General features: G+C 54.8%; 1 protein-coding gene across 4 annotated transcripts; it reads left to right on the forward strand.

Annotated features, from left to right (window-relative positions):
- Nucleotides 1–27,333, forward strand: IL18RAP (interleukin 18 receptor accessory protein). 4 transcript variants are annotated; one of them, XM_054727988.1, is made up of 10 exons: nucleotides 1–22; nucleotides 4,688–5,009; nucleotides 5,101–5,284; nucleotides 12,353–12,503; nucleotides 15,784–15,849; nucleotides 17,671–17,794; nucleotides 19,712–19,863; nucleotides 21,632–21,769; nucleotides 24,184–24,357; nucleotides 24,952–27,333. In XM_054727988.1, exons 2-10 carry the CDS (start codon nucleotides 4,714–4,716, stop codon nucleotides 25,365–25,367), a joined length of 1,701 nt encoding a protein of 566 aa, XP_054583963.1. In that variant the 5' UTR covers nucleotides 1–22; nucleotides 4,688–4,713; the 3' UTR covers nucleotides 25,368–27,333. The 4 variants fall into 4 exon arrangements, with proteins under 4 accessions (XP_054583963.1, XP_008151649.2, XP_054583965.1 ...); XM_008153427.3 differs by lacking the exon at nucleotides 1–22 and adding an exon at nucleotides 4,043–4,226; XM_054727990.1 differs by lacking the exons at nucleotides 1–22; nucleotides 24,184–24,357 and adding an exon at nucleotides 4,043–4,226.

Below are 27,333 nucleotides of genomic sequence, written 5' to 3' on the forward strand. Positions count from 1 at the left end.
GTCTTCAGAACAGGAAATAAAGGTAAGGCAATAGTACATTTTTTCACTAGATTTCCTAACCAGAAAATGTAAGCTGCGGAAAGAGCTTAAAAATGTTTCAAAATTAATTGCTAACACAATTCCTTCTCATAAAATGTTTTGTAATAATATGTGTGCTATCTGAATGGCAAAATTTATATTTCTACATGTCTGGAGTCTTCAGTTTATAAAAACTGGTGGTTCTAACATAAATATATTCATAAGGCTTTGAGCATTTTTTGGGTAAGGACTCAAGATGTTTGCCAAATTTGACACCTGACTTCTCCAGCATTTTCTTCTCTTCTGTTTTTCTCCCACCCAAAGCTCTGGTCAGTGAAATTCTTAGTTCATTATCAACCAAATATCATTGAAGTTGTAGCCTTGACCCACGGAGGGCAGTGATCCTCAACCTCTGGAAGAAGACATGCAGCTCATATAGAACCAGGAAAATGCTTTGAGGAAGAGACCCTTTGGACACTGGGAGTCTCCCTGATGGGCTCTCATCTCTTTCTGTGAGGCAACAGCATGTGGTAGCGGGACAGGGTCTCTACATTTGTACATAAACTCCCCTCATTGCACCCATTATTAGTGGGGACCACTATTTCAAGCATGGTAAATTTTGTCCGTCAATAAAACAGAAGGACCGTAGCTCTCACCCAGAGAGTACACGAGAGAGCCTGGGTCACTGAGACAAAGGAATGTCACCTGAGTAACATGAGTGTGACCGGCTGGCAGGCGCAGTGGGTGAGTGGGGAGGGATGTCATCATACAGGTGGGCAGGGAGAGACTCTCTGAGGAAGAAATCCAGGTCAGATATGAGAGCCAAATGAGGTCATGCAGAGCTTCCCACGGGGTGCTGGGGACTGGATTCTTCACTTCGCAGGCAGAGGGGCCAGTGAAGTCAGCATAGAAAAATGCCACCAGAGGCTGGCGATGGTAGATTATTTGTTCAGGGCTTTGTGGCCAAAAGAAAGGAAGATGAGGGCGCAGGCCACATCTTGAAAGGCAGCAGCTTTAGACTACCCTTTTCTTGACCACAGTCCTTATGAGAAAGAGCAGCCCGCGGGGACAGAGCGCAGTGTCTCAGCCCTGTCCCAGCCCTCTCCCGGCCCTCCACCCTCAGGAAGCTCCTGGGCACAGAGCGCACCCACTTTCAGCAGCTCACAGCCAGGGTGAGCAGCCATGCTCCTGCCTCCGCCTGCGCATGCTGGGCTGGGAGACCTGCCCACTGCGTGGCTCTGCCCTCCTCCTGTCCAAGATCATGTCTCTGTGGTTTTCAGGCTGTCTCTCTTCCTGCCTCCTCAGAGAAATCGGTCCATGAATCTCACTCTCACTTCTATTTCACCTGCTACCTGCCTACTCACTCCCCACACAGGAGAATCCTGTCAAAGCTCTCCTTTCACCAACACAGGAGCCTGTCTTCCCCGCAGTGTGGCCTGTGGGAGACGTGGCTTGTCCCCACTCTCCACATTGTCCCTCTGCTCCCTCATCACAGCACAGCTCTCATCATCTCCCCTCCCTGTGCACTCATCTGACCCGTTGGTGGTCAAACATAATGGACACTTGCAGTGTTTTTGTGTCTGATTCCTCCTTAGCTGCTGCCATTGGCATCTGGTCTTCCCTTCAAGTTCTCTCTGCGCTCAGTGTCAGGGTGGTCCCTGTGCTCTGTTTTTTACTTTCTTCCTTTTGGGCTATATTCCGTTTAACTTCTCCTGGTCCTGACCGACCCTTCCAGGCCAGTGCTCCTTGGGGAAGCCCATCTCTTCTCCCTGGCAGCTTCCAGACTTCTCTGGCTTGAGCCCCTTCCCCCTGTGCTGTTGCCCCAGATTCCTCTGCTCCAACCGGATCCCCAAGGACACCTCAAGCTCATTGTTTCTGCTAGAGAAACATTAATTATTGATAACTAATTTATAAATATTAAAGTTATCCCTCCTCCTGCATCCAAAGATGTTGGAGACATGGTGGGTGTGTGTGTGTGTGTGTGAAACTGGTTGAAAATGAAGACTTTTATAAGATGAGGAAAGGCAAGTGTTTCTTTATGAGAAAAGATGGAGACACCTGGAAAGAAAGGTCCTGGGAAAGTCGTGGGTGGAGGGAGTGGTTGCAGGAAGGACCAGTGAGTGCAGGAATGTATGAGCAGACTTGCATGGCTGGTTAGATGTGGGTACAGAGAAAGATTGATGTTGTGAGCTTCCTAAAAATCAAAGATGTGCAGGGAGAAGATTTTTTAAGGGAACTTTCAGAGTGGCCATATGATATTTAGTATAGCTTATTTTCTCTCCCACCCCCTTCCTTCCTCCCTTTACTTCCCCCTTTATTTTCCCTTTCCTGTCATCACTGCATTTGTTTCTTTATTTCATCTTCATGGAATTGTTTATTATCATGTTCATGTTGACAAAGACTCTGTCCTTGACCAAATTTTAGTCCGGCTCCTCTGAAGACCTCTTCTCAGATCAGCGTGGGCCCAGCCCTTCTTTGTCTTTGGTCTGCCCAGCCCAGTTTTAGCAAGGAATTCTGCTAAGTCATCCCCTGGCCTTGATATTTGATCAGCCAGCTTGATACCTGATCAAGTTTCTATTCCCCACCCTTGTTTCTAAGTCCTTATGCTGTCTTCAGAAAGAATCCTGTTAGGGCAGCTTCCTAAGACTCCCCAGCCTTTCATCTCTCCTCTTGGGAAGTGTCCATGCCCTGCCTGCCGTGCCCTGCTCCTGGGCTGGAGATGCCCCCCCCTCCCCCCCTGCCCTGTCCTTGTTGTGTTTTGGGTTGAGCTGATCTCTCTCCCCAGGCCCTGGTCTTGAACAAAGTCTTCCTTGCTGTTCTAATCAGTGTCAAATAATGTTTTCTTTAACATTGTTCTCCACACAGTCAGGCCCTTGAGAACAGGGGCTGTACAATTTCATTTGTCCCCTCCCCGGTTTGCCTGCAGCAGGTGGAAGTGTTCTCGGAGAAGAGTTAGCTGAGATCAGGGGTTAACGTGTCTTATGTCTGTAAGCCCAAGAATAATGCACAGCTTATTTCTATGTTAGTGATAATAGTCAGAACTCTCAGAGGCACAGGAAAACTGTTCTATAGGAAAATTACTTTTATTTTTCCACTCAAAATAAAATAAAAATCAAATATTACCCACTGCTATGACCCGAATGTCTGTGTTCCCCCAGCCTCCTAATTTATATGTTGAAATCCTAACCCTCAAGGATAATACCCTAGCAAGGGTATTACCTTATCTTAGTGATGGTATTAGAGGTGGGCCATAGGGGGGTGTTTAGAAAATAAGGATGGAGCCTTCATGAATGGGATTTCAAGAAGGCCGGCTTAGAGGCCTTCACCAGAGCCAGTCACACTGGCGCCGTGATGCAGGCCCCCAGGCCCCAGGACTGCAAGGAGGGCGTTCCCGCTTCATACCCACCCCGTGGCGGCCTGGATGGACCAGGACCCTGACCTCTCCTCTCTTGCAGGTGATTTGAAAATCCCAATGGCCACCCTACCAACAAGGGACCGGCCGCTGGGGGCCCAGCCCAGGTTCCTACACTTTCTGCGGTGACCCATCCTCGTTTTCCCCTCAGAGGCTTGGCCGCAATGCCATCCAGCAGCAGCGTTTTCCTCTTACTTGCGACACAGAGGCCAGCATCCTGCATTCGCTGCAGTTACCTCAAACCAGCAGCGTGCAGGTTCACCACCACCTGCTCCCCAGGCGCGGGGAGGCCAACATTCTCACTCAAAGTGGCATTTTCTTTCCAGGAACATTTTCATTTAATTCTTTCCAAATTACTCATGGAAATGTGCATAGAGGTGCGACGTGGAAAGAAGAACCCTGTGAGGAAACGGGGTCAGAAGGACGCACGGCCTGCGCCCCGGGCGGCGATGCCGTGCGCTTGCCACGCCCTCCCTCCCGGAGATGGGGGAGGCGCGCAGCCTGCACACCCCCTGATGCCACGCACACATGGACATGTGGCCGCTCGCCGGGAAGGACCTGCCCTTTCGAAGCTTCCTGTGTGACTTGCATTTTGCTCACAGTTTCGATTTCTTATCTCCCACTTCTTTACAGCAATGAAGAGGCTTCGCGGGGCGGACTCTGAGTCCCAGCGCACCCCCGGCCGCCACGGAGCGCTTCCTGGGGGAGCCGGACCCTGGGCGGACAATGTTCCATTTGGGGTGGATCTTTCTCTGGTTTGTCACAGGAGAGAGGATTAAAGGGTTTAATATTTCAGGTAGGGGCTTCACTTTTCATGTCAACACTGAACCTTATGGTCAAAGTTTAAAGTGACAGATAATTTGATATATCAGTAGCATGACACACTAACACAGAACACATTCTTCTTAGAAGTAAGGGGTTGTAAGAGGAGAAATTATTGGGGTGAACAGCCTTCAGCTGATACCAAGTATTGATGGGAACCCCGTTACTCAGGTGGGTGTTGGGTGGGAGCAGGAAGAGGAATACATGGGCTTAGCCGTCTAACTGCTCAAAATAAAATTAAATAACAATCAAATGTTACGCCCTGCTATGCTGAAGATGCTGGGGTGCCCTGGGGGGGGGGGGCGTTAGCATGTAAACTTCCTTTTCCCACAAAATGGGGACAGTGAAGTGGAACGATGCACACTATTCTTTGTAAATATGTCAGTTTCATCCTTGAATGCACTTCTGTGTTGCTTTGTTTATTGTGGTTTTCAGGTTGCTCCGTCAAAAACTTTCTTTGGATGTACTCCTCAAAGAGCACCGAGGAGTTTGTCTTGTTCTGTGACTTGGCAGAGCCAGAGAAATCCCGTTTCCACCGCAGAAACCCTCTCTCTCCCGCCCCGGGCCCTGAACGCCGGCCCTGCCCTGGCGGCGAGGGCCTGTCTGATGCCCAGTGGTACCTTCAACCTCGGGAAGGAGGCGCGTTACAGGAAATTACCAGGAACCAGTCTCACCTCCTCCTGGACAAGACGACCCTGCGTTTTTTGACGGTGGAGAGGAGCAGTGCGGGGTCATATATTTGTAGGCCCAGGACTAGGTAAGTCCCACACGCATTCTTATCTGAAAACATGCCCAGCCCCTCGTGTCTGGGTCTAATCTGTGTTCACGGGACGCGCTGCCTCTCCCAGGAGCCCCAGCGACGAGGCCTGCTGTGCGAGGATGGTCCTGGAGGTGCGGCCCCGGGCCGACCTGTCCTGCGCGAGCCCCGCGCCCCGGACGCGCTACCTCCGTCTGGGCAGCACGGACTCCATTCACTGCCCCAGCCTCAGCTGCCAGGGGGGCGCCCCGAGCCCAGAGATGACCTGGTACCAGGTAAGAGTGACTTCTCCCAAACCCGCGCAGGATGTGGGGTTCAGTGGCCGCGTCTGTCCGTACACAGAATCGTGGGCGTGAGGATGTCAGGCCCAGAGCTTCCCCAGGGCTGGCCTTGTGCCTACAAGAAAGACCGACTTTCTAAAATGGCCTTCGCCCGGCCACAGGACGCGGTCCCAGCTGTCCCAGCGCCCTTCCATGGTGCCGGGACACTTCCTCAGGTCAGGGGTGTCCGTGTGGGGTAAGACAGTTACCGCCGGCCCGGCAGCCGGCCCGAGGAAAGCCCTGAGTGAGAAGAAGGGCCCTGGGGCCCCGGGGAGTAGAGCGCTTTCCTGAGTGGCAGCTCTGGGTGGCCCTGAGGGGCAGGCGAGACCGGGAGGCGGGCGTGCGGTGCTCAGAGGAGGCCACGGGGCCAGGAGAGGCAGTTCCGTGATGACGTGAGTTACCAACCACAGAGCAGAGCACTGGGCATTCTCCTGTGCTTATGGTCACCGCGTGCCACAGCCTATGCAGCGCTCCCAGCATCGCCTCCAAAGCCCCTGCCAGCCGGCCCCTGGACGCGGAATCAGGGGATAGAATTCAAATGCCACTGCACTAGCAACAATCGTGTAAAGTCCAGTACTTTGCCTTAAAAGTCATGTAAAACTTTAAATTTGACTTCAAAATATGTCCGTTTGTTAATATAAAACATCATTTTAGCTTGCCGCTGATTGGTGTCCAGCAGGCAGCCTGCTTGCTGGGTGGTCCCGTGCACGCCCAGACCCCACAGTAGAGGCGTGGAGGGGCACCTGCTGGGGAGAGCGTTTGCCACTTGGTTCTCCTGAGACCTGGGGACAGCAGGTGGCCGGTGCTCTATGCCTTTGTAGAAATACCGACTCGGGGAGGGTGAGGGATGCCATTTGCATTTTAAAGTGACACTGAAAACGTGCTGGCTTCAAAACTCCCAGTTTGGGGCACATTCATTTCACAGCCTCTAAGATGAGGTCAGTAAGGAGTCCGCGGTTCTGCTCAGCCCTGTCAGGTCCCTCTTGGCCGGTGAGTATTGTAACCGGGTGACAGAGGCCTTGCTGTGCCCAGGGGCTGCTCCCAGCCCCGCAAAGAGGCTTGCCCCGCCTTCCAGATAGACCTGCACACCTTGAAATGAAAGGCGTTTCACTTTGGGTAAGCACCAGCCAGAGCGCTGCCAACTTCCTGCACAAATTGCTCTATAAGCGACACCCTGAGGCTGTCTGACGTTCACTAAGAAGCTTCATTCACTTCTCTAGGCTTTCACTGCACGTGCCAGGATGTGTCCGTGGGGAAAGGTATCTGTTCTAGGCGCAGGAAGCAATGCCTGCTGTGAAAATTGTACCTTCTGATGCAGCGTTGGAGAGGCACGGTTTAGGTTGTTTATGCATTACGTGTGTGTGTGTGTGTGTGTGTGTGTGTGCAGTGCATACACACACATGCACACAGACACATGCATACCTGGAGGCTCACAGAGCTCATGGATGCAGTGTATTACTGAAAGTGATGCTATTAGGCAGGAAATAGCACCCAATGCTCCTTTCTCTCATGCTAAACGGTGGGTGTCTCACACCCCTGCAGAGCAGATGGCACTAACGCAGGCACCCTGAATCCAGGCAGAATTGCTCTCCATAGCACACATTTACGCCCATTAAAAGAAACATGTTAGAGCAAAATGTGTGTAAATGGAATGTTGTTAGTTGATGCAACAAGTGACGGCTCAGCGGCCCTTGGAGGGAGTGCGGGATGGACGCTGGAAACAGGAGCCGGCAGGCACGCTCCGGGCTGGGCAGCGCTCGGCTCGGCGGGCAGAGGGTCGTGCCGGTGGAGTCAGGGTGGACTGTGCGCACAGGCGGCAGGCTGGGAATGTGGTAGTGTTACTAGGTCCCTGTTGGTGTGTTTGAACTTTCCAAGTATAAGTCCTGAGCCGGGACCCGGGGGAAGAGAAGATGTTGGACCCTACAGATATTTTCAAGGAATAAAACAGATCAAATGATGTCACTGGAGGGGGTGAAAGGGTGACTCCACATTTGGGGACTTTATGGTTCGAAGTAAACTCACAGCATATACCAAACTGGAGAAAGCAGCCACGCATTCAGTTAGGGGTGAGAAGGGGGAGCTGGGCACGCAGAGTCATTAACAGACGTGAGAGCACCGCGTCCCGGGAAGACAGGACCTGAGATGCAGATGCATCAGAGTAGAATAGTAAAGTCTCGAGTCAGCCACGCTTTCCTGCTTTGTTCTTCTCCTTGCTCCACACATTCCTTTAAAAGTCCTTTTACCCTGGCAGGTAGCTCAGTTGGCTGGTGTGTCATCCCATACACCAAAAAGGTTCTGGGTTTGATCCCTGGTCAGGGCAAGTACCAGAGGCAGCCAATCAATGCTTCTCTTTCACATCAATGGCTCTCTCCCTCTCTTCCTCTCTCTCTAAAATCAATTTTAAAGTATTCTCAGGTGAGGATTAAAAATAAGTAAATAAAATAAAGGGTGTTTAGTGTCCTCAGCTTTATTTTCATGCCTCAGTTCTCTCCAGGACTTCCTGACACTATTCACACAGGTTCACACTGAGCTGCTGCTCCTTCTGTATCTGGTTATTTTCTTTACATCTGAACAAAACTAGCCCCTCTGTTTCCCACCTGACTCATTTGTGATTGTATTATTAGAAAGGGGTTTCCATCATTCTTAACACAAATTGCTTATCTCTTATTGCTTGTCTTTGATGTTCCTTTTATTTCCACCTCATAAAGTCTTAATGGTACATACTAAGCCATACTTATATTTTTATGGAAAAAGCTAGAGGCCTGGCACACGAAATTCGTGCATGGATACAGGCCCTAGGCTTGGCCAGTGATCAGGGCCATCTTCCCCGGCTGCCAGCAGCCAGCCCAGCCCCTCGCTGCCACCCACCCTTTGTTCCCCACTCGCCATTGGGCGATGGGAGCCCACTGGCCTGGGGGGGTAGGGGGAGGTACCTCGAGGTTGGCTGTTCCCACCCACTTGCCAGCCTGTCCCCTGACACTGGTCACCCTCTGTGTATGGAGTGACCAGCGGGGCAGGGGGCCTTGGCCTGGTGCCACGGGTGTCCGCAGTGACCCACTCCCGGTTCCCCATTCCCCATCAGGCAATTGGAGCCTGCCCGCCAGGAGAAGGGACTGAGAGGTTGGCTGGCAGGCTCCATTGGGCCATCTGGGCCTGCCGGCTAGGGGAAGCTCCTGTGTTGAGCATCTGCCCCCTGGTGGTCAGTGCATGTCATAGCTACAGTTTGTTGATTTGCATATTACCCTTATATAGGAGGATTAGGTCCACTTTGTTATCACTCATCTTCCCTCGCTCAGCCAACGTCTTAGTTCTAACTCTGCCTTCCCATGTGATTTACAACAACCTCCACTCTAGTTTCTGTTCTTTTACATTGTTACTGTGCTGTGCAGGATTCTGTCTCTGACTTTTATCCCGTGCTCTGAACCTTCCTTTTAAAGGATTCTTGATCCTTGAGATCAGCTGACCGGCTGTTTAACCTTGTCTGCCCCACTACTTGGCCTTGGTTTTCTTCACACGGCAGCTGCCCCTCCAACCAGTTCTGCCCCCACCCCCGGCTGCTTGCCAACCTCCTGGAAATTCCTCCTGAGCCACAGGAACCACACCAGAGATGTGGAGTGGGGAATCCCTGACTCTACAAGTCAGCAGGCAGCGTGGAAGGGGAATTCCTCCATCAGAACTGGAAACTCAAAATCAGAGTCATTTAGATAAATGTCCAGTGCTCTCACTGACCAGCTCTGTGCCACAGAGCAAAAGACCAAGTCCGGAGCTCAGGCTCCTCGTCTGTAGAATGGAAACCAGGACCTGTGCAAACCCAGCCAGGAAGCCTTTGGACAGTCAGACGAGCTGACACACGAGAAAGCTCTGTGGGGCTGCGTGGGTGACAGGCTCTCACTGCTACTCTTTGTTGTTGCTCCATTTTCCTTGCCTGCAGTGGTGAGCGGGCTGCTCCTGGCACTCCTGGATGGAACTCGGAAGGCCACGTGCCACGTGGAGGCAGGAGCTCCCCATAAGTGCACAGTGATAATCACCTAACAGATGCTCATGCTCCGACCCTGCCCCAGTCCCTCGTGGTACAAAAGTGATTATGATAGTCTTTGCTTAATTTGGTAGGTGCTCTCACACTGAGTTGCCATTTAAAAAAAAAAAAGCCTAATAATATGACTCTTAAGCTTCAAAACCTTCTGTTCAGTTGTGCACGCACTCATCACTCACTCACCCTCTGCAGAGGGCAGCCTGCTGCCGCCGCCTGCTGGGGGCTGGAGCCCAGAGATCAAACACAACCACGCACATCAGCCCTTCAGCTGGCCTTGCTTCCTGCGTGCATGCTTTGCTTCAAGAGTTCTTAGCTGGCTTTCCTTTAACTGACTGGTTGCTACACATTCTTCAACGCTCTGCTTGGACTGGAGGGGCACGCCTGCTTCCTATAAGCAGAGGCATGGCCACCGGGTGCATCTCCCTCTGGCTGACACGCGGGCCTGCGTCCTTGCACATCGCGCTCACTGAGAGAAAGGCTGGGTTGATTCCGCCCGGTGTGTCTAGGACCTGGCATATGTCTTAGGACAGAGACTGCTCTTGACAACCCCAGAGAAGGAGATACCTACACACTCAACACCACACTACATACGAGGGGCACACACAGTGGGGAGGACGCAATGACGGCGGTCTGAGCCCGCTGCGCGGAGCTGGTAGTGGTACCTGACTTGTCCCGGGAAGGGCTCCCTCTCCGTGGGGTTGAAGCTGAGCAGCGCCCACCCAGGCAAAGGCGGGCAGACTGTAAGCCTGGGTGAGAAGGAGCATGGCACTGCGGGATGGCGGGGGCAGAGGCCACTGACAGGGCAAGAGTCAGCAAGGAAAGGCAGGCACACTGCAGCGGGGAGGCTAAGGAAGGCAGGCACACTGCAGTGGGGAGGCTAAGGAAGGCAGTCACTGCAGCGGGGAGGCTAAGGAAGGCAGGCACTGCAGCGGGGAGGCTAAGGAAGGCAGTCACTGCAGGGGGAGGGTAAGGAAGGCAGGCACACTGCAGCGGGGAGGCTAAGGAAGGCAGGCACACTGCAGCGGGGAGGGTAAGGAAGGCAGGCACTGCAGCGGGGAGGCTAAGGAAGGCAGGCACTGCAGCGGGGAGGCTAAGGAAGGCAGGCACTGCAGCGGGGAGGGTAAGGAAGGCAGGCACACTGCAGCGGGGAGGCTAAGGAAGGCAGGCACACTGCAGCGGGGAGGCTAAGGAAGGCAGGCACACTGCAGTGGGGAGGCTAAGGAAGGCAGTCACTGCAGCGGGGAGGCTAAGGAAGGCAGGCACTGCAGCGGGGAGGCTAAGGAAGGCAGTCACTGCAGCGGGGAGGCTAAGGAAGGCAGTCACTGCAGCGGGGAGGCTAAGGAAGGCAGGCACACTGCAGCGGGGAGGCTAAGGAAGGCAGGCACTGCAGCGGGGAGGGTAAGGAAGGCAGGCACACTGCAGCGGGGAGGCTAAGGAAGGCAGGCACACTGCAGCGGGGAGGCTAAGGAAGGCAGGCACACTGCAGCGGGGAGGCTAAGTAAGGCAGGCACACTGCAGCGGGGAGGCTAAGGAAGGCAGGCACACTGCAGCGGGGAGGCTAAGGAAGGCAGGCACTGCAGCGGGGAGGGTAAGGAAGGCAGGCACACTGCAGCGGGGAGGCTAAGGAAGGCATGCACACTGCAGTGGGGTGGCTAAGGAAGGCAGTCACACTGCAGCGGGGAGGCTAAGTAAGGCAGGCACACTGCAGCGAGGAGGCTAAGGAAGGCAGACACACTGCAGCTGGGAGGCTAAGGAAGGCAGGCACACTGCAGCGGGGAGGCTAAGGAAGGCAGGCACACTGCAGCGGGGAGGCTAAGGAAGGCAGGCACTGCAGCGGGGAGGCTAAGGAAGGCAGTCACTGCAGCGGGGAGGCTAAGGAAGGCAGGCACACTGCAGTGGGGAGGCTAAGGAAGGCAGGCACACTGCAGCAGGGAGGCTAAGGTAGGCAGTCACTGCAGCAGGGAGGCTAAGGTAGGCAGGCACACTGCAGCGGGGAGGGTAAGGAAGGCAGTCACTGCAGGGGGAGGGTAAGGAAGGCAGTCACTGCAGCGGGGAGGCTAAGGAAGGCAGGCACTGCAGCGGGGAGGCTAAGGAAGGCAGGCACACTGCAGCGGGGAGGCTAAGGAAGGCAGGCACTGCAGCGGGGAGGCTAAGGAAGGCAGGCACACTGCAGCAGGGAGGCTAAGGTAGGCAGTCACTGCAGCAGGGAGGGTAAGGAAGGCAGGCACACTGCAGCGGGGAGGCTAAGGAAGGCAGTCACTGCAGGGGGAGGGTAAGGAAGGCAGTCACTGCAGCGGGGAGGGTAAGGAAGGCAGGCACTGCAGCGGGGAGGCTAAGGAAGGCAGGCACACTGCAGCGGGGAGACTTTATCCGAAGCACCAGAGGTGCTCGGACAGACTCCGAAGGGAGAGGGAGGCTCCCAGCTATTTCAGTCCTCAGGCAGCTTTGGCCACCATGAGGGAAACAGCTGTTTTCCAGTCACCAGCCATTCGTTGTCATATTGATGTACGTAGTATTTTAAATTTCAATTTTATTATTTTATTAAAGTTAAATTTATTTAAAGAGGAAGCTTTATATTACCCCCATATATAGAAAATCTGCATACATTTTCTGACATAATAAACACATAGGTTTTTAAAAAAAATTCATTTGGAATTAGCTACTTAGAATATGATGAGTTTTCTGGAATACTCTCAGGGGCCTGACTCATACTTTGAAAAATAATAAATTAAATATATCTTAGTGGGCTGACTAGATTGGGCGCCCACAGCATGATGGTATGTAGACGCCTCTCATTTTAAGGAAGAACTTTGCAAGGACAACTTCCCAACAGAACCTCTCCCTCGCTCGAGGGTGACTGTCGTGTGCTCAGCTCAGGCGGGCTGTTCCCTTCCGTGGTTCTATGTGTGAAGTCTTCCGAAAGGCGCAATTCGCCTAAGAACAATTCTCTGAGGAAAGAGCTTTACTTGACTTTTTGTCTCTCGGGTTAGAATGGAAGACTGCTCTCTGCGCAGAGGAGCAACCCGCTGCAGCTGGATGTGATCTATGACTACCACCAGGGCACGTACGCCTGCGACTACACTCAGGCCGATGGTGCGGGGGCCTGGACGGTCAGAGCTGTTGTTCAAGTGAAAACCATCGGTAAGTGAGATCTTGGTTTCCAGATTTCATGTTTGAATCCCAACTACCCAGTTAAAGTCATCTTCCTGAGGCTGCGTGATAGACATACAGTATCATTGGGGAAAGCCTTGAATATCGCAAACATCAGTTTTCCCATTAACCTAGAGTCTTCTCCAGGGAAGGCTCATATCCAAGTTGTCCCCAGCTGGGTTTCCCATGCATTTATCCCTGGTTTGTTTCTGTAATAAAGTTAAAAGTGATACCAATAATTCACACAGAGGAACAGCTGACACCCATGTACCTATCACCAGCTTTAACACTGTGAACATTTTCCACAGGCCTAAAATCTTGCTTTTTATTTAAAGAAACAAGACATTACAGATATAGCTTGAGGCCCATGCCATCATCTCTTCCCTTTCTCCTCCCTTCCCAGATGTAGTTTAGTTTTATAGTTTACCAGAGGCCCGGTGCACGAGATTCATGCACTGGAGGAGGGGGGGCCCTCAGCAGACATCCTTAGTGCTGCCGCAGAGGTGGGAGAGGCTCCCCCCATGGCCGCTATGCTTGCCAGCCGAGAGCCCGGCTTCTGGCTGAGTGGCGCTCCCCCTGTGGGAGTGCACTGACCACCAGGGGGCATCCCCTTCATTGAACATCTGCCCCCCCCCCCCCCCCCCCCGTAGTCAGTGCATGTCATAGCCACCGATTGTTCCGCCGTTCTGTCAATTTGCATATTAGCTTTTTATTATATTCTTTCTATTTATGCCTTCTGTACATATGTGTGTGTCCATTCATAAAACAGAATAATGTTCTATGTTATAGAATGTGATTTGTGTTATTAAGCATACGATATCATTCTAAGGTATTGTTTTGCCAATTTACATCTTCATCAGCAGTGAACAGATTCCCATTATTCCCAAATTATAAATAAAGTCTGTGTCCTCAGACTTTATTTTTGTTGGTGCCAAGTGGGGTCTCTTATTTATATCAATTTACCTTCCCCTGCGTGCTAGTGAAGCTGAGCATCTTGTCATGTTTATGGCCAGGGCTTATCCTGCTGAGAGTTCCCTATGTTATGGCCCAGTCATCGCCTTGGCTCAGCCCACTGGACCTACAAGTGTCTGCATGAATAAACTAGTCAGTAATGTAAGCGTGGCCATCTCAAAGCATTACCAAGGCAGTCGCCATGTCTTGTATGGAACAGCTACCGGTAGCTGATTTATCTCTTGGACACATATTACTCAGTTTTGCCTCCTCTCCTTTAACTGTGAGCCACAAGCCGCACGGGCAGCCTGGCCCTGCCCCCGCTGCCGCAGCTCAGCAGTTCCACGCCGCCCAGACTGCTCCTGGTAGAAGGAGACAGAAGCAAACGCCCCGCGGGCACCACGTGCCCCTCCAGGTGGCCCGTGGCTGTCCTTCCCGCAGGCCTGGCGCCTCGCCGTCAGTCCCCAGGGGCAGACCGGCTTTCTCTTCCCCGAGGACTCCTTGGACCACCTGTGGCATCTCGTTCAATCTAGCCTGGTCTGTCGTCACTCATGTCCTCCTCGTCCCCCCTCGTTGACTTGTCCATTTGCACACACGTGTCTGCTGAGAACCGAGTCTGTGTGAGGATGGGGCTCATGCTGCGGATGTGCAAACGGTCCCTGCACCCTCCTCTGGTCTCCCAGAACTTAGCACTCTGCCGGGCAGACAGAGGACAGGCTATGACTGTACAAAGTGAGGAGCGGAGAGAAAGTGGGCACAAACCCAGACCTGGCATCCCGAGCCCAAAGCGGGAACGGGGATGAGAACCAGTCACCAACGGAGGCGGGAAAGACGCTGCTCCGGCAGAGGCAGCAGCGCGGGGATGTGGGAGGCCGTGCAGCCCAGCAAGAGCAGGGGCAGTGGAAGGCGAGTGTCTGCAAACAAGACTGACAGACACTGTCCCGGGGAGCAGGGACCTCATCCGAGGAACAGTAGGGAGCCATGGAGGGTTCTGGGCAGAGGAGGGTCGGGAATAGATTTGTATTAAACGGAGGTTACTGTCCACTGTGTTGAAAATGGGTTTGTGGGGGGAGGATGGAGATGGGAGAAGGATTAGGAGGCTGCCGCAGTCAAGCAGGCATGGCTGATAGAGGGGGAACTAGGATGGCCGAGGGGTGGGGAGAGGCGGATGGACTCAGTATTTTCGGGGTGTATCTGAGAGGATGGGGAGATTGTGAGTGAAGGAGAGGGGAGAGGATAGACCAGGTTGCAAGGTGGACAACTAGGTGGGCTTTGGATATGTACTGAGAGGAGAGACAGCACAGCACACACGGCATACACGGTACACACAGCACACATGGTACACACAGCACAGCACACACAGCACACATGGCACACACAGCACACACAGCACACACAGCACACACAGCACAGCTCACACTGCACGCACAGCACACACGGCACACACAGCACACACAGCACAGCACACACAGCACACACAGCACAGCACACACAGCACATACGGCACACACGGCACACACAGCACACACAGCACACACGGCACACACAGCACAGCACACACAGCACACACGGCACACACAGCACACACAGCACAGCACACACTGCACACACAGCACACACGGCACACACAGCACAGTACACACAGCACACACGGCACACACAGCACACACAGCACAGCACACACAGCACAGCACACACAGCACACACGGCACACACGGCACACACAGCACACACGGCACACACGGCACACACAGCACACAGTGCACACAGCACAGCACAGTGTGCCACACATGGCACCACAGCACACACGGCACACACAGCACACACAGCACAGCACACACAGCACAGCACAGCACAGCACACACGGCACACACGGCACACACAGCACACACGGCACACACAGCACACACGGCACACACAGCACACACAGCACACACAGCACACACGGCACACACGGCACACACAGCACACACAGCACACATGGCACACACGGCACACACAGCACACACAGCACACACAGCACACACAGCACAGCCTGCTCACCCAGCGCGGACCCAGCCGCACCCCCATGGCCTGCCAGAAAGCGCCCAGCAGACATGGATTTGTAAAAGCTACTGTGTTGCCAGCACCAGCCAAACGATGTCGCAGTCATTTTGGAAGCTCGCTTTTCACACAGACCCGGGGCCCTAGGCCCTGGAACGTGAACAGAGTCTGCAGAGGCAGCTCCAACGTGTACAGACCTCATGTGGCCGCGCGTGCCGGTGCTCAGCAGGCGGCTGCAGCTTCCCTGCAAATAATGCTCTTTCTCTTCCCCTGTTAGTGAAAAACACCACCCTCAAGCCGGACATCCTGGAGCCTGTCCAGGACACCCTGGAGGTGGAGCTGGGTACGTGGGCTGCGTGTCACCCTAGTGGATGCTGGGACCCGGAGCACGTCCCAGTGTGATGTGGTACAAGGAAGAGAGAATCGGATCCCAGTCCCATAGCATGGGGTGTGGGTGGGGCTCAGCCGCTGACGCGTGCTGCCTCCTCCTCCTCCTCAGACCCTGACTTCCAGCCGGTAGGTGTGTAAATCGGCAAAACTACGCTGACCCCCACGGCCGCACTGAGAAGCCCAGGCAGCGGCTGTTCGGTGGCGGTGCCTTCGACACGATCAATAGGGTTACGCTCTTTCTTACCCAGGAGGCCATAGGCGTGGTGCCGTCTATAAAGTTAACCAGTTTACCAACTTGAGTAGCGTTAACCTTTAAAAAGTACAGTAACCGCTGGCCTTTGAGGTGCTTGTAGGAGCAGGCCACACCCCTGCCCGCTCACTGTGCTTTCCAGAGCAGCGCCTTGTCCTGGGCGCGGGGCCAGTGGCCCTTCCACGGGCCTTTTCCCTCGTCAGCTTCACTAGCATCCACGATCACCAAACAGCCAACTGCGGGCTGCACTGTTCAAACCAAGGACTGGCTGCTTCCACAAAATAAGTATTACTTTACATGTGAACTATTTCTAACAGAAATGTGAAAACAGTGCTGTGTTATGGGAAGAGACCGCTAGGTGGTGGTAGCAGTATATCCTGATTATAAGATAGCAATATGGGCAACAACACAAGAATGGAAGGACAAAAGAAAGGACAAAAGTTATTTAATTTAAAAATAACGAAGTTACACATGGAGTCAGTGAATTTAAAGTATTACTAGGGGAGAAACATTAATAAGGCGCAAAGATGAGTTTTCCAGTGGAATCTCTGCCTGCCTCGTGGTTAGGATACTGAGGCTGAGGCAGTGCATCGCTGGGTAGCTCTCCGGAGAAAATGGGGAGACAGGCTAGTGTGCAAATCCATGCACACCCATCGTGCACGGCCCACAGCAGTTCCACGCCTGAGTGGTGTCTTCTTTGAACTCCATGCCGGTCGGCGCGTGACCTTTGACTTCAGCCGCAGTGGAGGCCGAGCCGGTGCAGCGCCTCAGCTTTCCTCTGTCCCTCAGACCACACGGGGCCTGCGTGCTCCGAGCAAACCAACCCCCTTTTTAAACACAGAGAGTTGTTTTTACAACGGAGGGACCTGGAGAGCATTGTACTGAGGGAAGTAAGCCAGTCAGAGAAAGACAAACACCTTATGATCTCACTCATGTGTGGAATCTAATGAGCAAAATAACCTGGTGAACAAAATGGGACAGACAGACAGAGGTCAGGGGAGGGGCTGGAGGGAAGCATGAGAAGAGAGCAGCCAGGAAGCACCTGTGCAATAGCCATCGACACAGACAGCGGCGGTGAAGGCTGGGAGGGGTGCTGGGAGCCGGGTGCGGGGGGGCAAAGGCAGGGCAGAGAGAAACGGACACAGGGTCAACAATAAAAAAGAAATAAAAATAAACAAAAAAATTTTAATAAATAAGGAGTTTGGTTCTGATAATGCCCTTTTTGAAAAATAGCTGATACTTTCTTTATTACACGTTTATAATACAAAATCTTTTAATTGATAGAAACATTCTTTCACAAAAATAGAACAACAAACCACCAAAACCATAGTCCCTGTGTGCGATCTCAGCGCAGCAGGCTGCCTCGTTTCTGCCCCCGAGAGGCGGGCGGGCGGGCATGAGGCCCTTCCCGGCCCCGCTTCGCCGGCGGCCTGTGGACAGGGAGCCGCGTCCGCAGGTCTCTTGCTGCGCAGGATCGTGTCCTCACAGCTGCCTTCCTGTCTTCTGCGGCCCCTTCGTTTGCAGGAAAACCTTTGACACTGAACTGCACGGCACGCTTTGGCTTTGAAGAGCACTTCACACCGGTGCTGAGATGGTACAGCCAAGATTCTGGCCAGGAGAGGGAAATCCCAACAGAGGAAGGGAGGAGGTAAGAAGGAAATCAGAGGACAATATTCTTTGCAGCCACAATGTGTGCTTCCACCTTCGGAAACCTCTGCGACGTGCACACGGAGGCAAACACACACACACACACACACACACATCACACACACACCACACACACCACATACAAACACACACACCACACACACACCACATACACATGCACCACACTCACACACACATCACATACAACCACACACACATACACAACACTACACACATACACCACATACACACACCCCATCACCACACACATACACACCACACACACACACACACACACACACACACACACGATGATGTAGCCAGGAGCACCAGCTCGTGGTGAAAATGAGTCAGTGCATGTTACCTTTAACCCTGGGCCAAATGCGGCTCCGACAGGGCCGTGGAGTGAGGTATCTCAGTTGCTGTAAAGTCCCGTGTTTAGCAGCAGGTGCTATGGCTGCTTTAGACATCCAGGGGACCAGGAGACAGACAGTGGCCCCAGCTGCTGGAACAGAAGCAGCGTGCCCCACAAATGGGGGAATGCTGTCCCCCAGGCCCCCGTTTCCCCGGTGCCCACTCAGCGTACCCAGGTCTCCAGGGCCATTACAGCCAGAAAGTACGAAATGAGGAAACGCTGCATGACCGAGGGGTCTGACCAAAACCTACGGGCAGTGAGGGCAGTGGCAGCAGTGCAGCCTGGGAAGGGAGGCTTGGCGGGGGTCTGTCTTGAAATGCTTGGAAGCTACTCTGTTTTCTAAAATCTAGACTTAGTTTGTTGCTCTCAAGAGCACGGAACCCAAATTAGTGGCCAGAATGAACTGGGAAGACAGTTTTGCTCCATAAAATGGAAATCTGGAGAGCCATTCGGATCTACCCAGCTCCTCACAGGGCTAGACAGGGGCCCTGAGGTTGAGGGCTTGGGGCCAATCTGCCGGGCCTGCGTCTTTCTAAGACCTGTTCCACAGTACCAGCCTGTGATTGGCACCCCTCTGATTTGTAAAACATTTCAATAAACAAACATAACCAAGGACAGGTTTCTGGAGCAGTGATCAGATTTAGCAGGAACTTCTAACACAAGGAAAGTCATTGGGTCCCCTATTAAGCTGATACTGCATCCAAGTTCAAAGGAGTCGAGGATGACAGAGGGTGTGCTCTGACCTCATGCCCTCTGGGGGGCTGTTTCCCACCCATCGGCAACGTGCCCCTGAGGCCCCCGCCAGCGTCTGCGCACAGGGCAGGCGAGACGCTCAGCATGTCTCCGGCGGCAGGAAGCGCTCCGTGGGGAAGCGTTGGTGTTGGGGTCTCCAAGCAACACCGCCTGCACTATCACGCATGTAAACCAGATTCCTTAGGGTGAGGCCAGAGGGGAGACTGGCGACTTTAGGGAATCCACATTGGGAAATAAAGGCTCCCACTCCTGCTGGGCCTGGATGGGCCAGGGCACAGGCCAGGCACCGGGTCCCATGACTGGCAGCGTGAACTCGGGCTCGCCTCCCGCGCCTGGTCTGCATTGCTGGCCAAGTTAGAAGACCCAGGCCACACCTGTGGGCTTCCTGTGAGGTGCAGAGTGGAGGGACCATAACCCCCTTTTGCGCTAAGACGCCCTGATACCGAGTAAGCCCTCCACGGACGGTGTAGATGTTAATAAATTCTCGTTAGCATCTGTCCTCAGGGAAAGTCTTAGGTAAGCAAGGCCAGCGGAGGCCCACAGGCGACTATGCCCGTGTGTAAGCGTGGAACGACGCTTCGCAGATTCAATCCTCTAAACCCGAGCCCTCCCGACCGCGCTGAGCTGGGGCGCCGCCTGCTGGCTGCCCCCAGCTCTGCAGAGGCCGATGCTGGCCGTCACATGGTCCTGAGGCTGCGAACGGGTGTCCTTGTGTGCCCTGGGCGGCTGGGATGTCTCCTCCTTTCCCAGCGTGAAGGCCACCGTGGAGGCGGAAGTCATCCAGCGCACCGTCCACTTGGACAGAGTTGCCCAGAGGGACCTGCACAAGACCTTCATCTGCTTCGCCCAGAACTCGCTGGGGAACGCCTCGCAGCCCCTCCGGCTGCGGGGGAAGAAGGGAGGTACGCCGGGTACAGGGCCTCCCCCGAGGGCGGGCCAGGGTTTTCCTAGGCCAGTGGTCAGCAAACTCCTTAGTCAGCAGAGCCAAATATCAACAGTACAACGATTGAAATTTCTTTTGAGAGCCAAATTTTTTAAACTTAAACTTCTTCTAACTCCACTTCTTCAAAATAGACTCGCCCAGGCCATGGTATTTTGTGGAAGAGCCACACTCAAGGGGCCAAAGAGCCACATGTGGCTCGTGAGCCGCATTTTGCCGACCACAAACCTAGGCAATCGTGCTGTGGTGAGAGCAGCGAGACACGCTGTTAGACAGCCTTCTACACACTTCGCCGCTGAACTCAAAACTCTGACCAAGACCACAGCTAGTCAGTTTCACATCAGTGACCCAGACACGGCCTCCTTAACCAACATTTTGCGTATGGGGCTGTGTTGGAAAAGCCCATCTCATCCTCCCCTTCATTCTACAAACACCTAGGCGAGCTGCAGGCAAAGGCCTGTGCTAGAACCTCGGTGCCTCCCTCATTTCCCTTTCCGGCTTCTGAATCCAGAAGACGTGATGGTCAGATATTGGAGTCTGGAGGTGAGAGAGTGATTCTGCTCAGCATCGGGAGGATATGTGTATATCACAGACCGCAACGCTTTAAAGCTGGATGGGCATTCCAGTGGGAAATAGCTTGTAATTCTTTTGAGACGACGCTCAGAGGTGAAAGTGATATCATTCATTCATTCATTCATTCATTAATAATGATTCTAGAGCAGCAGACTGTGGATGCTCATGAGATTTAAATAAGACAACCTCTGGCTCTGGTCCCCGTGGGCGCTCTGTAAAGGTGTGTCTCCTACGTTAGGTGCGTGGAGGGTGTGCCAGACGCACCTCCTGGCCGCAGGGAGCGTAGACTTCAGTGGGGACGGTTGTACCTGGAACTAGTTTGCAGTGAGAGGGTGCAGAGCACGGGGCAGTTCCCGGGGAAAATAAGTAACAGTGGCTCCGACCCGCTTCCCAGGCGCCTGCCCAGCACCTGCCCCTCCCCCAGGTTCTCCCCACTCAGTGTAAGATATCCCTCAAGGCTGGCTGACAGCATGCCAGCCTTCAGGAAGAAAGCTCCCGGCGGCGGCGGTGCTGGCGGGATAACAGGTGGAGAAGCTGTGGGTGGGCACAGCGCCGGGTGCTCTGCATGTGCTCAGGGCGCTGTATCCCTGTAACCAGACAACTAAGGAGACGGGCCGCCTGGCACTACTGAGCCAATGCAGCAGAGACCGGGTGGGATCCTAGATGAGCGTTTATGCCAGTCCTGCCGGCAGCATGGGAGAGCAGCAGGTCCCCCACAGACATCTGCTCTGCCCCCCGTAAGCCGGCTGCTCTCATTGGGCAGAAGAACAAGATTATGTGGGGGAGTGGGAATTACAGGCATGGGGAAGTGGGCATGGGATAACCTTACAGGTTACACGCCATGCGGGCTGGGGGTTCCCAGAGGGTGGGCGCCCTGGGACCAGATTACAGGTAACAGGGGCTGGGGGTAGCAAAGAGCAGGCGCCTCCGGGACAAAGTGCCTCCGGGTCCAGGTGCCTGGAGGTTGTAACCCTTTCCATAATGACACGCGGTTCTCGGAAGAGGACGCTGCGCTCCCTGTGAGCTCCCGTGGCCCAGGCCCGCAGCTCCCAGCCAGGAGCTCCTCTGAGCAGAACAGAACCGCCCGGTTCACAGAGCAGGATTACCATCGTAGTTAGTTTAGTTTCCAATGTTCTATCCCTGCCCCCCCCCCCCAGTGGTGCTCCTGTACGTCCTCCTGGGCACCATCGCCGCCCTGGCCGGCGCGCTGGTGGTGGGCGCGCTGCTCTTCACGTACTGGATTGAGGTGCTGCTGCTGTGCCGGACCTGCCAGGACCAGGACGAGACGCTCGGGGGTAAGGGCCGCCCGCTGGGTGTGACTGTCCCTCTCAGCGCTGGCTCAGCGCAGGAGCCCCAGAAATGGGTGTTCCCTGACGTCTAACCTGCGGACCGAGCCGGGGCTGCGGCACCTGCACCTGGAGGCGGCCTGCGGGGAAGGCTCCTCCCGCCAGCTGCGGGGCTGCCATGAGGCTCACACAGGTTGGACCTGAAATGGTCTCGCTGCTGACAGCAAAAGCGGTGCTGGGTGGGTGGGGGGGGGGACCCCGCGTCCTCCTCCTGCAGAGGGTCTTAGACTGCGCTTTCCATCACAGGGTGGGGTGGCGGGGCGGCGGGGCGAACCAGCAGCCTCCCTGATGTTACCTTGCGTGAAGCTGGTCACAGCAGCCCCACAGCCAGACAGTCTCTCCCCCAAACTGGACTGCTGGGCAAGGGCAGAGCTTGTGCGGCCCCTTCGTGTCACCTCGGCCAGCCTGGCCTGTACCACGAGGGGCTGGACGCTGGTGGGAACGTCTCCGAAAGTGTGACGTTCTGGGAGCTGCGGTGCCCTGCTGTCGGCGAAGTGCCGTCCACGCCCGGAACAGACGCAACACTTCCGTGTTCTCTGGTCCCTGGGCCCAGGGTTAGAAGACTGTCTGTAGTTTCAGCAAATACTCTCCTCTGCTGGCCTCCCGGCCAGCCCTCACCGGGCAGGAGCCCACACCCCGGGTTAGCCCTCACCGGGCAGGAGCCCCACACCCCGGCCAGCCCCCCACCCCCACACCCCGGGTTAGCCCTCACCGGGCAGGAGCCCACACCCCGGGGTAGCCCTCACCGGGCAGGAGCCCACACCCCGGGTTAGCCCTCACCGGGCAGGAGCCCACACCCCGGGGTAGCCCTCACCGGGCAGGAGCCCCACACCCCGGGTTAGCCCTCACCGGGCAGGAGCCCACACCCCGGGTTAGCCCTCACCGGGCAGGAGCCCACACCCCGGGTTAGCCCTCACCGGGCAGGAGCCCACACCCCGGGGTAGCCCTCACCGGGCAGGAGCCCACACCCCGGGTTAGCCCTCACCGGGCAGGAGCCCCACAGCGCTTCCCCACACCAACCACTCGTGAGGGCTGTCAGGTCTCCGGAGCCGTGAGTGAAAAGCTCCCCCTCACCTTCCCTGAGACCGTCACTGAGACACGTACTAGAAACCCTTAGGCAAGAGGGCTGCTGAGATTTATTTAAAACAAAAGTTAGCCTTTGTGAATTAAGCCAGTATCTGATCAGTGCCTTGTTTCCCTGGACAACCTCATGCTTCTTCACTAAAACCTGCTTGTCTGAGGCTCTACAGCTTGTACCCGAGAGTCGGCTGGCGGGAACCTCCGCCGTGCTCCTCTCACTTCCACGGACACGTCAGGAACCTGGTGAGGGCGGACGGGCACTGGGCACAGCCAGCCAGTGCCCCCTCTGGCCAACCCAGTGTTTTCCAGCAAAACGTTTCCTCTGATGTTGGTGACGAATACACAGAAGTTTACAATGTCAGCATTTTGAAGGACCTAACAGGTTGTCTGACACTTCCACGCTCTAATTTTATTACCAAAGATACATCATGTTTTCTGATTATAGAAAAGTCCTAGTTTGCTGGACTGGGAAGGAATTGGGGCAACCATGGCACGTTCCACATGAAACTACACTGAGCGCCCTCCCCCACTGGGGCCTCTGCTGCGGGCACAGCGCCCGGCCTGGATGCCATGCCTGCCTCCCTGTCTCCAGGGCAGGAGCCCCACACCCCGGCCAGCCCTTATGTGGGGCTCCTCCCTCCATCCCCAGGCCCGGAGGCCACAGGGAGCCGGTGCACTTCTGAGCCGCACCTGCAGGGGTGCTGTTGCTACCCGGTAACTGGTCCCCCTGCCCCAAGCAAAGCTCCGGGTGTCCCAGCCCGGAGCCAGGGGTTCATTTGGGAGGTTTTCCGCCACTTTCAGATAGTTCGTTACTGCGTCCCGGTCATGAATTGCAGTCATTTCGTCAACAGAGGCATTTGAGACCTAAACATGTCCTGGGGCAAGTTCCATCCCTGTAGACCACGGAGAAGGAGGGAGGACACCGATCCGTGCTGCTAAGGGCCAGACACCGGCTTGGCGTGTCCGCTACCTCCTGCGGGCAGCCGCGGCCCACAGCCCCGGTGCGGGGTCAGCGGTGCGGGCAGGCCCGGCCCGGGACCGCGCGCCCCCGCAGGCCCCTCCCGCGTGGCCACCCCAGCAGTCGGCCCGGAACTTCAGAACGTGGACCGCTCCGACTCCTGGGCAGACAATGAGCACCGCTCCCAGCGGGGTTTTGAAATGGACTCGGCTGCTGGTTTTTATTTTCTTTAATCAATTCAGTAACGACCTGCTCTGTCCCGTGGGCCATGTTTCGAGCACATGCAGGCGTGCGTGGCTTACACTTCCTTCGCCCTCTCCTCCAGATAAAAAGGAGTTTGATGCCTTCATCTCCTACGCCAAGGGGAGCGCCTCCGAGAGCGAGCCCGCCTCGCCTGTGAGTGAGGACCGCCTGGCCCTGAAGCTGTTCCCCGAAGTTCTGGAAAACAAATATGGCTACACCTTGTGTTTGCTTGAAAGAGACGTGGCCCCAGGAGGAGGTAGGCCCTGCCCCCAAGAGAAGTGACAGCGCCATGCGGCGGTTCAGTGGCCGCTCTCCGCCCCCCTCCCTTGCCCCTCCTGGGAGGGCTGTGAGCTTAGGGCTGCCGGGCCACAAGGGAAGAACCTTGGCAGACACGTGTCCATCACGTGAGCCTCCATCCCAGGGGAGAGAGCTTCCCTGGCTCCTCACAGGACGACCCTGTCTTTCCCAGTGGGTGGCCCCTGTGTGGGGACACTGCCGGCCACAGACCAGCACGGCCCGCGGGCTGCTGGAGCCTGGGCCGGGCCTCCGCCTTCTCCACTCAGACCTACCCAGGGGCTGGACGTTCCGACCCTCCTGACCCCGGCCCTGTCCCAACCAGCTGTGCTCCTACAGGAAGGGCCTTGGAGGAGACAGCACCGGAAGAACTGCAGACGAGTCGCTGGGCAGTAGGGTGTATCCCCGCTGCGGACAGGGCGGGTAGCCCGTGAGGTCAGGGGAGCAGTCCCGCTCCGCCTGGCGGGGAACCCCTGCGTAGGTCTGGGGGAACCAGGGTTATTGTGACGCAAGGCTTAACAATACGAGTGCAATTAGTTAAATCCTTTCTTTCCAGTGTACACAGAAGACATCGTGAGCATTATCAAGAAAAGTAGAAGAGGAATCTTCATCTTAAGCCCCAACTATGTCAACGGACCCAGTGTCTTTGAACTGCAAGCAGCAGTGAGTCTTGCCTTGGATGATCAGATGCTGAAGCTCATTTTAGTAAAGTTCTCTCCCTTCCAAGAGCCAGAATCCCTACCTGACCTGGTGAGGAAGGCTCTCCGGGTTTTGCCCACAGTCACTTGGAGAGGCTTAAAGTCGGCGCCTCCCAATTCTAGGTTCTGGACTCGCATGCGCTACCACATGCCCGTGAGAAACCCCACGGGGCTCCCGTGGAGCCTCTTAAGGGTTATCTCAAGGGCTTTCTCACTGGGAAGACTCAGTAAAACAGAGACCGCTGGGAGGAGCTCCCAGCCTAGGCACTGGTGACCTGGCCTGCACGCACACCTCCCTCCAGCCCTGGTGAGCAGAGAGACTGCCAGGCAGGACACACAGCCTGGATCGGGCTGATCTAAAGTGGATGGTGCTCAGCCCCCTGGGTTGTTGCTGGGGCTGGGCCTCTGGTCTCCTGGACTGGACCAAGAGAGAGGGGATTCTCCAGACACTCAGCACACTCCCACGGCTTTCTTAGTGTCACCAGCACCAGCAGATGCGTCCACTTTTATTGTGTGGCTGTGAACTGTCATGTCTACTAAGTATTGTACATATACATTTATATATATACTAGTGGCCCGATGCACGAAAGAAGATTCCTGCAAGAATGGGCCTTCGTTCCCCTGGCTGCCGGCACTGCCTTTGCTCTGGCCGGAGCAGCCTTTGTGCCTTCCCACACTGCCCAGAGGCAAGGAGCAGCTGGGGTGGTGAGGAACGCCTGAGTCATCGCCATGGCAACAACGCAAGCGTCCTGCCCCAGCCCCAGCCCGCTCAGCACCCATATATGCAAATTAACCCACCATCTTTGTTGGGTTAATTTGCATACTCACTCCTGATTGGCTGGTAGGCATCGTGAAGGTACAGTCAATGAGCATGTTACTCTTTTATTAAGTAGACTAGAGGCCTGGTGCACAAAATTCGTGCACTTGCAGGGGTCCCTCAGCACGGCCTGTGCCCTCTCATAGTCCGGGAGCCCTTGGGGGATGTCCGAGTGCCAGCTTAGGCCTGCTCCCCTAAGCGGGCCTAAGCAAGCCAGCAGTCAGACATCCTTAGCACTGCTACAGAGGTAGGAGTGCTACTGCTGCTGTGCTCGCCAGCCGTGAGCCCAGCTCAGGGCTTCTGGCTGAGCAGCACTCTCCCTGTGGGAGTGCACTGACCACCAGGGGACAGCTCCTGCATTGAGTGTCTGCCCCCTGGTGATCAGTGTGCATCATAGCAACTGGTTGTTCCACTGTTTGGTCGATTTTCATATTAGCCTTTTATTATATAGGATGGGAGGGACTGACAGAGGTCAGAGGGGAGGAAGATTGACATAGACAAAAGTGTGGTGATGGTCAGATGTGGGGGGCTGGGTGGAGGAGGGTAAAGGGGGGAGAAATGGGACACATCTATAACAGTATCAACAATAGAATAAAAGCAACAGTGATATACCACTACACTACACGCCTATTAGAGAAAAGATACATTATGAACTATGTATTTACACTTTGATAAAATTAAAAAATTTTAAAAGAAAGGATTTTGTACAGAAAGGAGTGTTGTTGAAATGTTTTTATTTTTTCTTTTTATGGTAAAGCTAAGGAGGCTTCAGAGCCCCTGTGAGGGCTGGATTTGTTCTGGGGGAGAGAGCAAGCAGGTTGCCAATGGCAGCATTCTGGAAACCTGCCTGAAACGATTTAAAAGAGAAAGTGGTGGATTCCCCGAGCCTACAGTTATTGTAATTTATTTTCTTATTCTAAATAAAGTCATTTTTGAACCTTATTTAAAAAAATACACCCCTGAGGCCTGGGCAGTCAGCCTGACGTGGACCTTCCCAAGTTTGGGCAACCTGGAGGAAGGCATGTCAGGGGCGGGATCCCCTCGGCAGAGGGGGCAGGGAGGCACACGGGGAGAGCGTAACACCTACAGGCCTGGTTTTGGTGGGAGTGTGTGGCTTTTAGCTCGACGATCTGTGGATCTGTGACTCTGATCGCACTTGCACTGGCAGCTTCCTTCCTCCTCTCCCCTCCTCCCCTCTCCTCCCGTGCAGGGCTGATGGCTGAGGGGAGCGGCAGCGCTGGTGGGGAGCCTGAGGCGCCGGTCCCCTCTGGGGCTCTCGGCCGCCTGCGCGAGGGGCCGCCCGATCATGGCAGGGGTCCCCTCATGGTGACCGTTCGTTTGGTCGTTTCCTTCGTGATGCCTCTTGGCCTTTTATTATTATGATTTGCGATAAAATAAATATTATTTCATTAGAAACAAGCAA

The sequence above is a fragment of the Eptesicus fuscus genome, chromosome 16 (assembly GCF_027574615.1).
Source record: "Eptesicus fuscus isolate TK198812 chromosome 16, DD_ASM_mEF_20220401, whole genome shotgun sequence".
NCBI classification, from domain to species: Eukaryota; Metazoa; Chordata; class Mammalia; order Chiroptera; family Vespertilionidae; genus Eptesicus; species Eptesicus fuscus.

Excerpts from the sequence above, each read along its gene's own strand:
- IL18RAP (XM_008153427.3), top strand. The coding sequence starts at position 4,157 with ATGTTCCATTTGGGGTGGATCTTTCTCTGGTTTGTCACAGGAGAGAGG. Across the intron at positions 5,285-12,352 it reads CAGAGATGACCTGGTACCAG|AATGGAAGACTGCTCTCTGC; the intron begins GTAAGAGTGACT and ends CTCTCGGGTTAG. Across the intron at positions 19,864-21,631 it reads GCTGCGGGGGAAGAAGGGAG|TGGTGCTCCTGTACGTCCTC; the intron begins GTACGCCGGGTA and ends CCCCCCCCCCAG.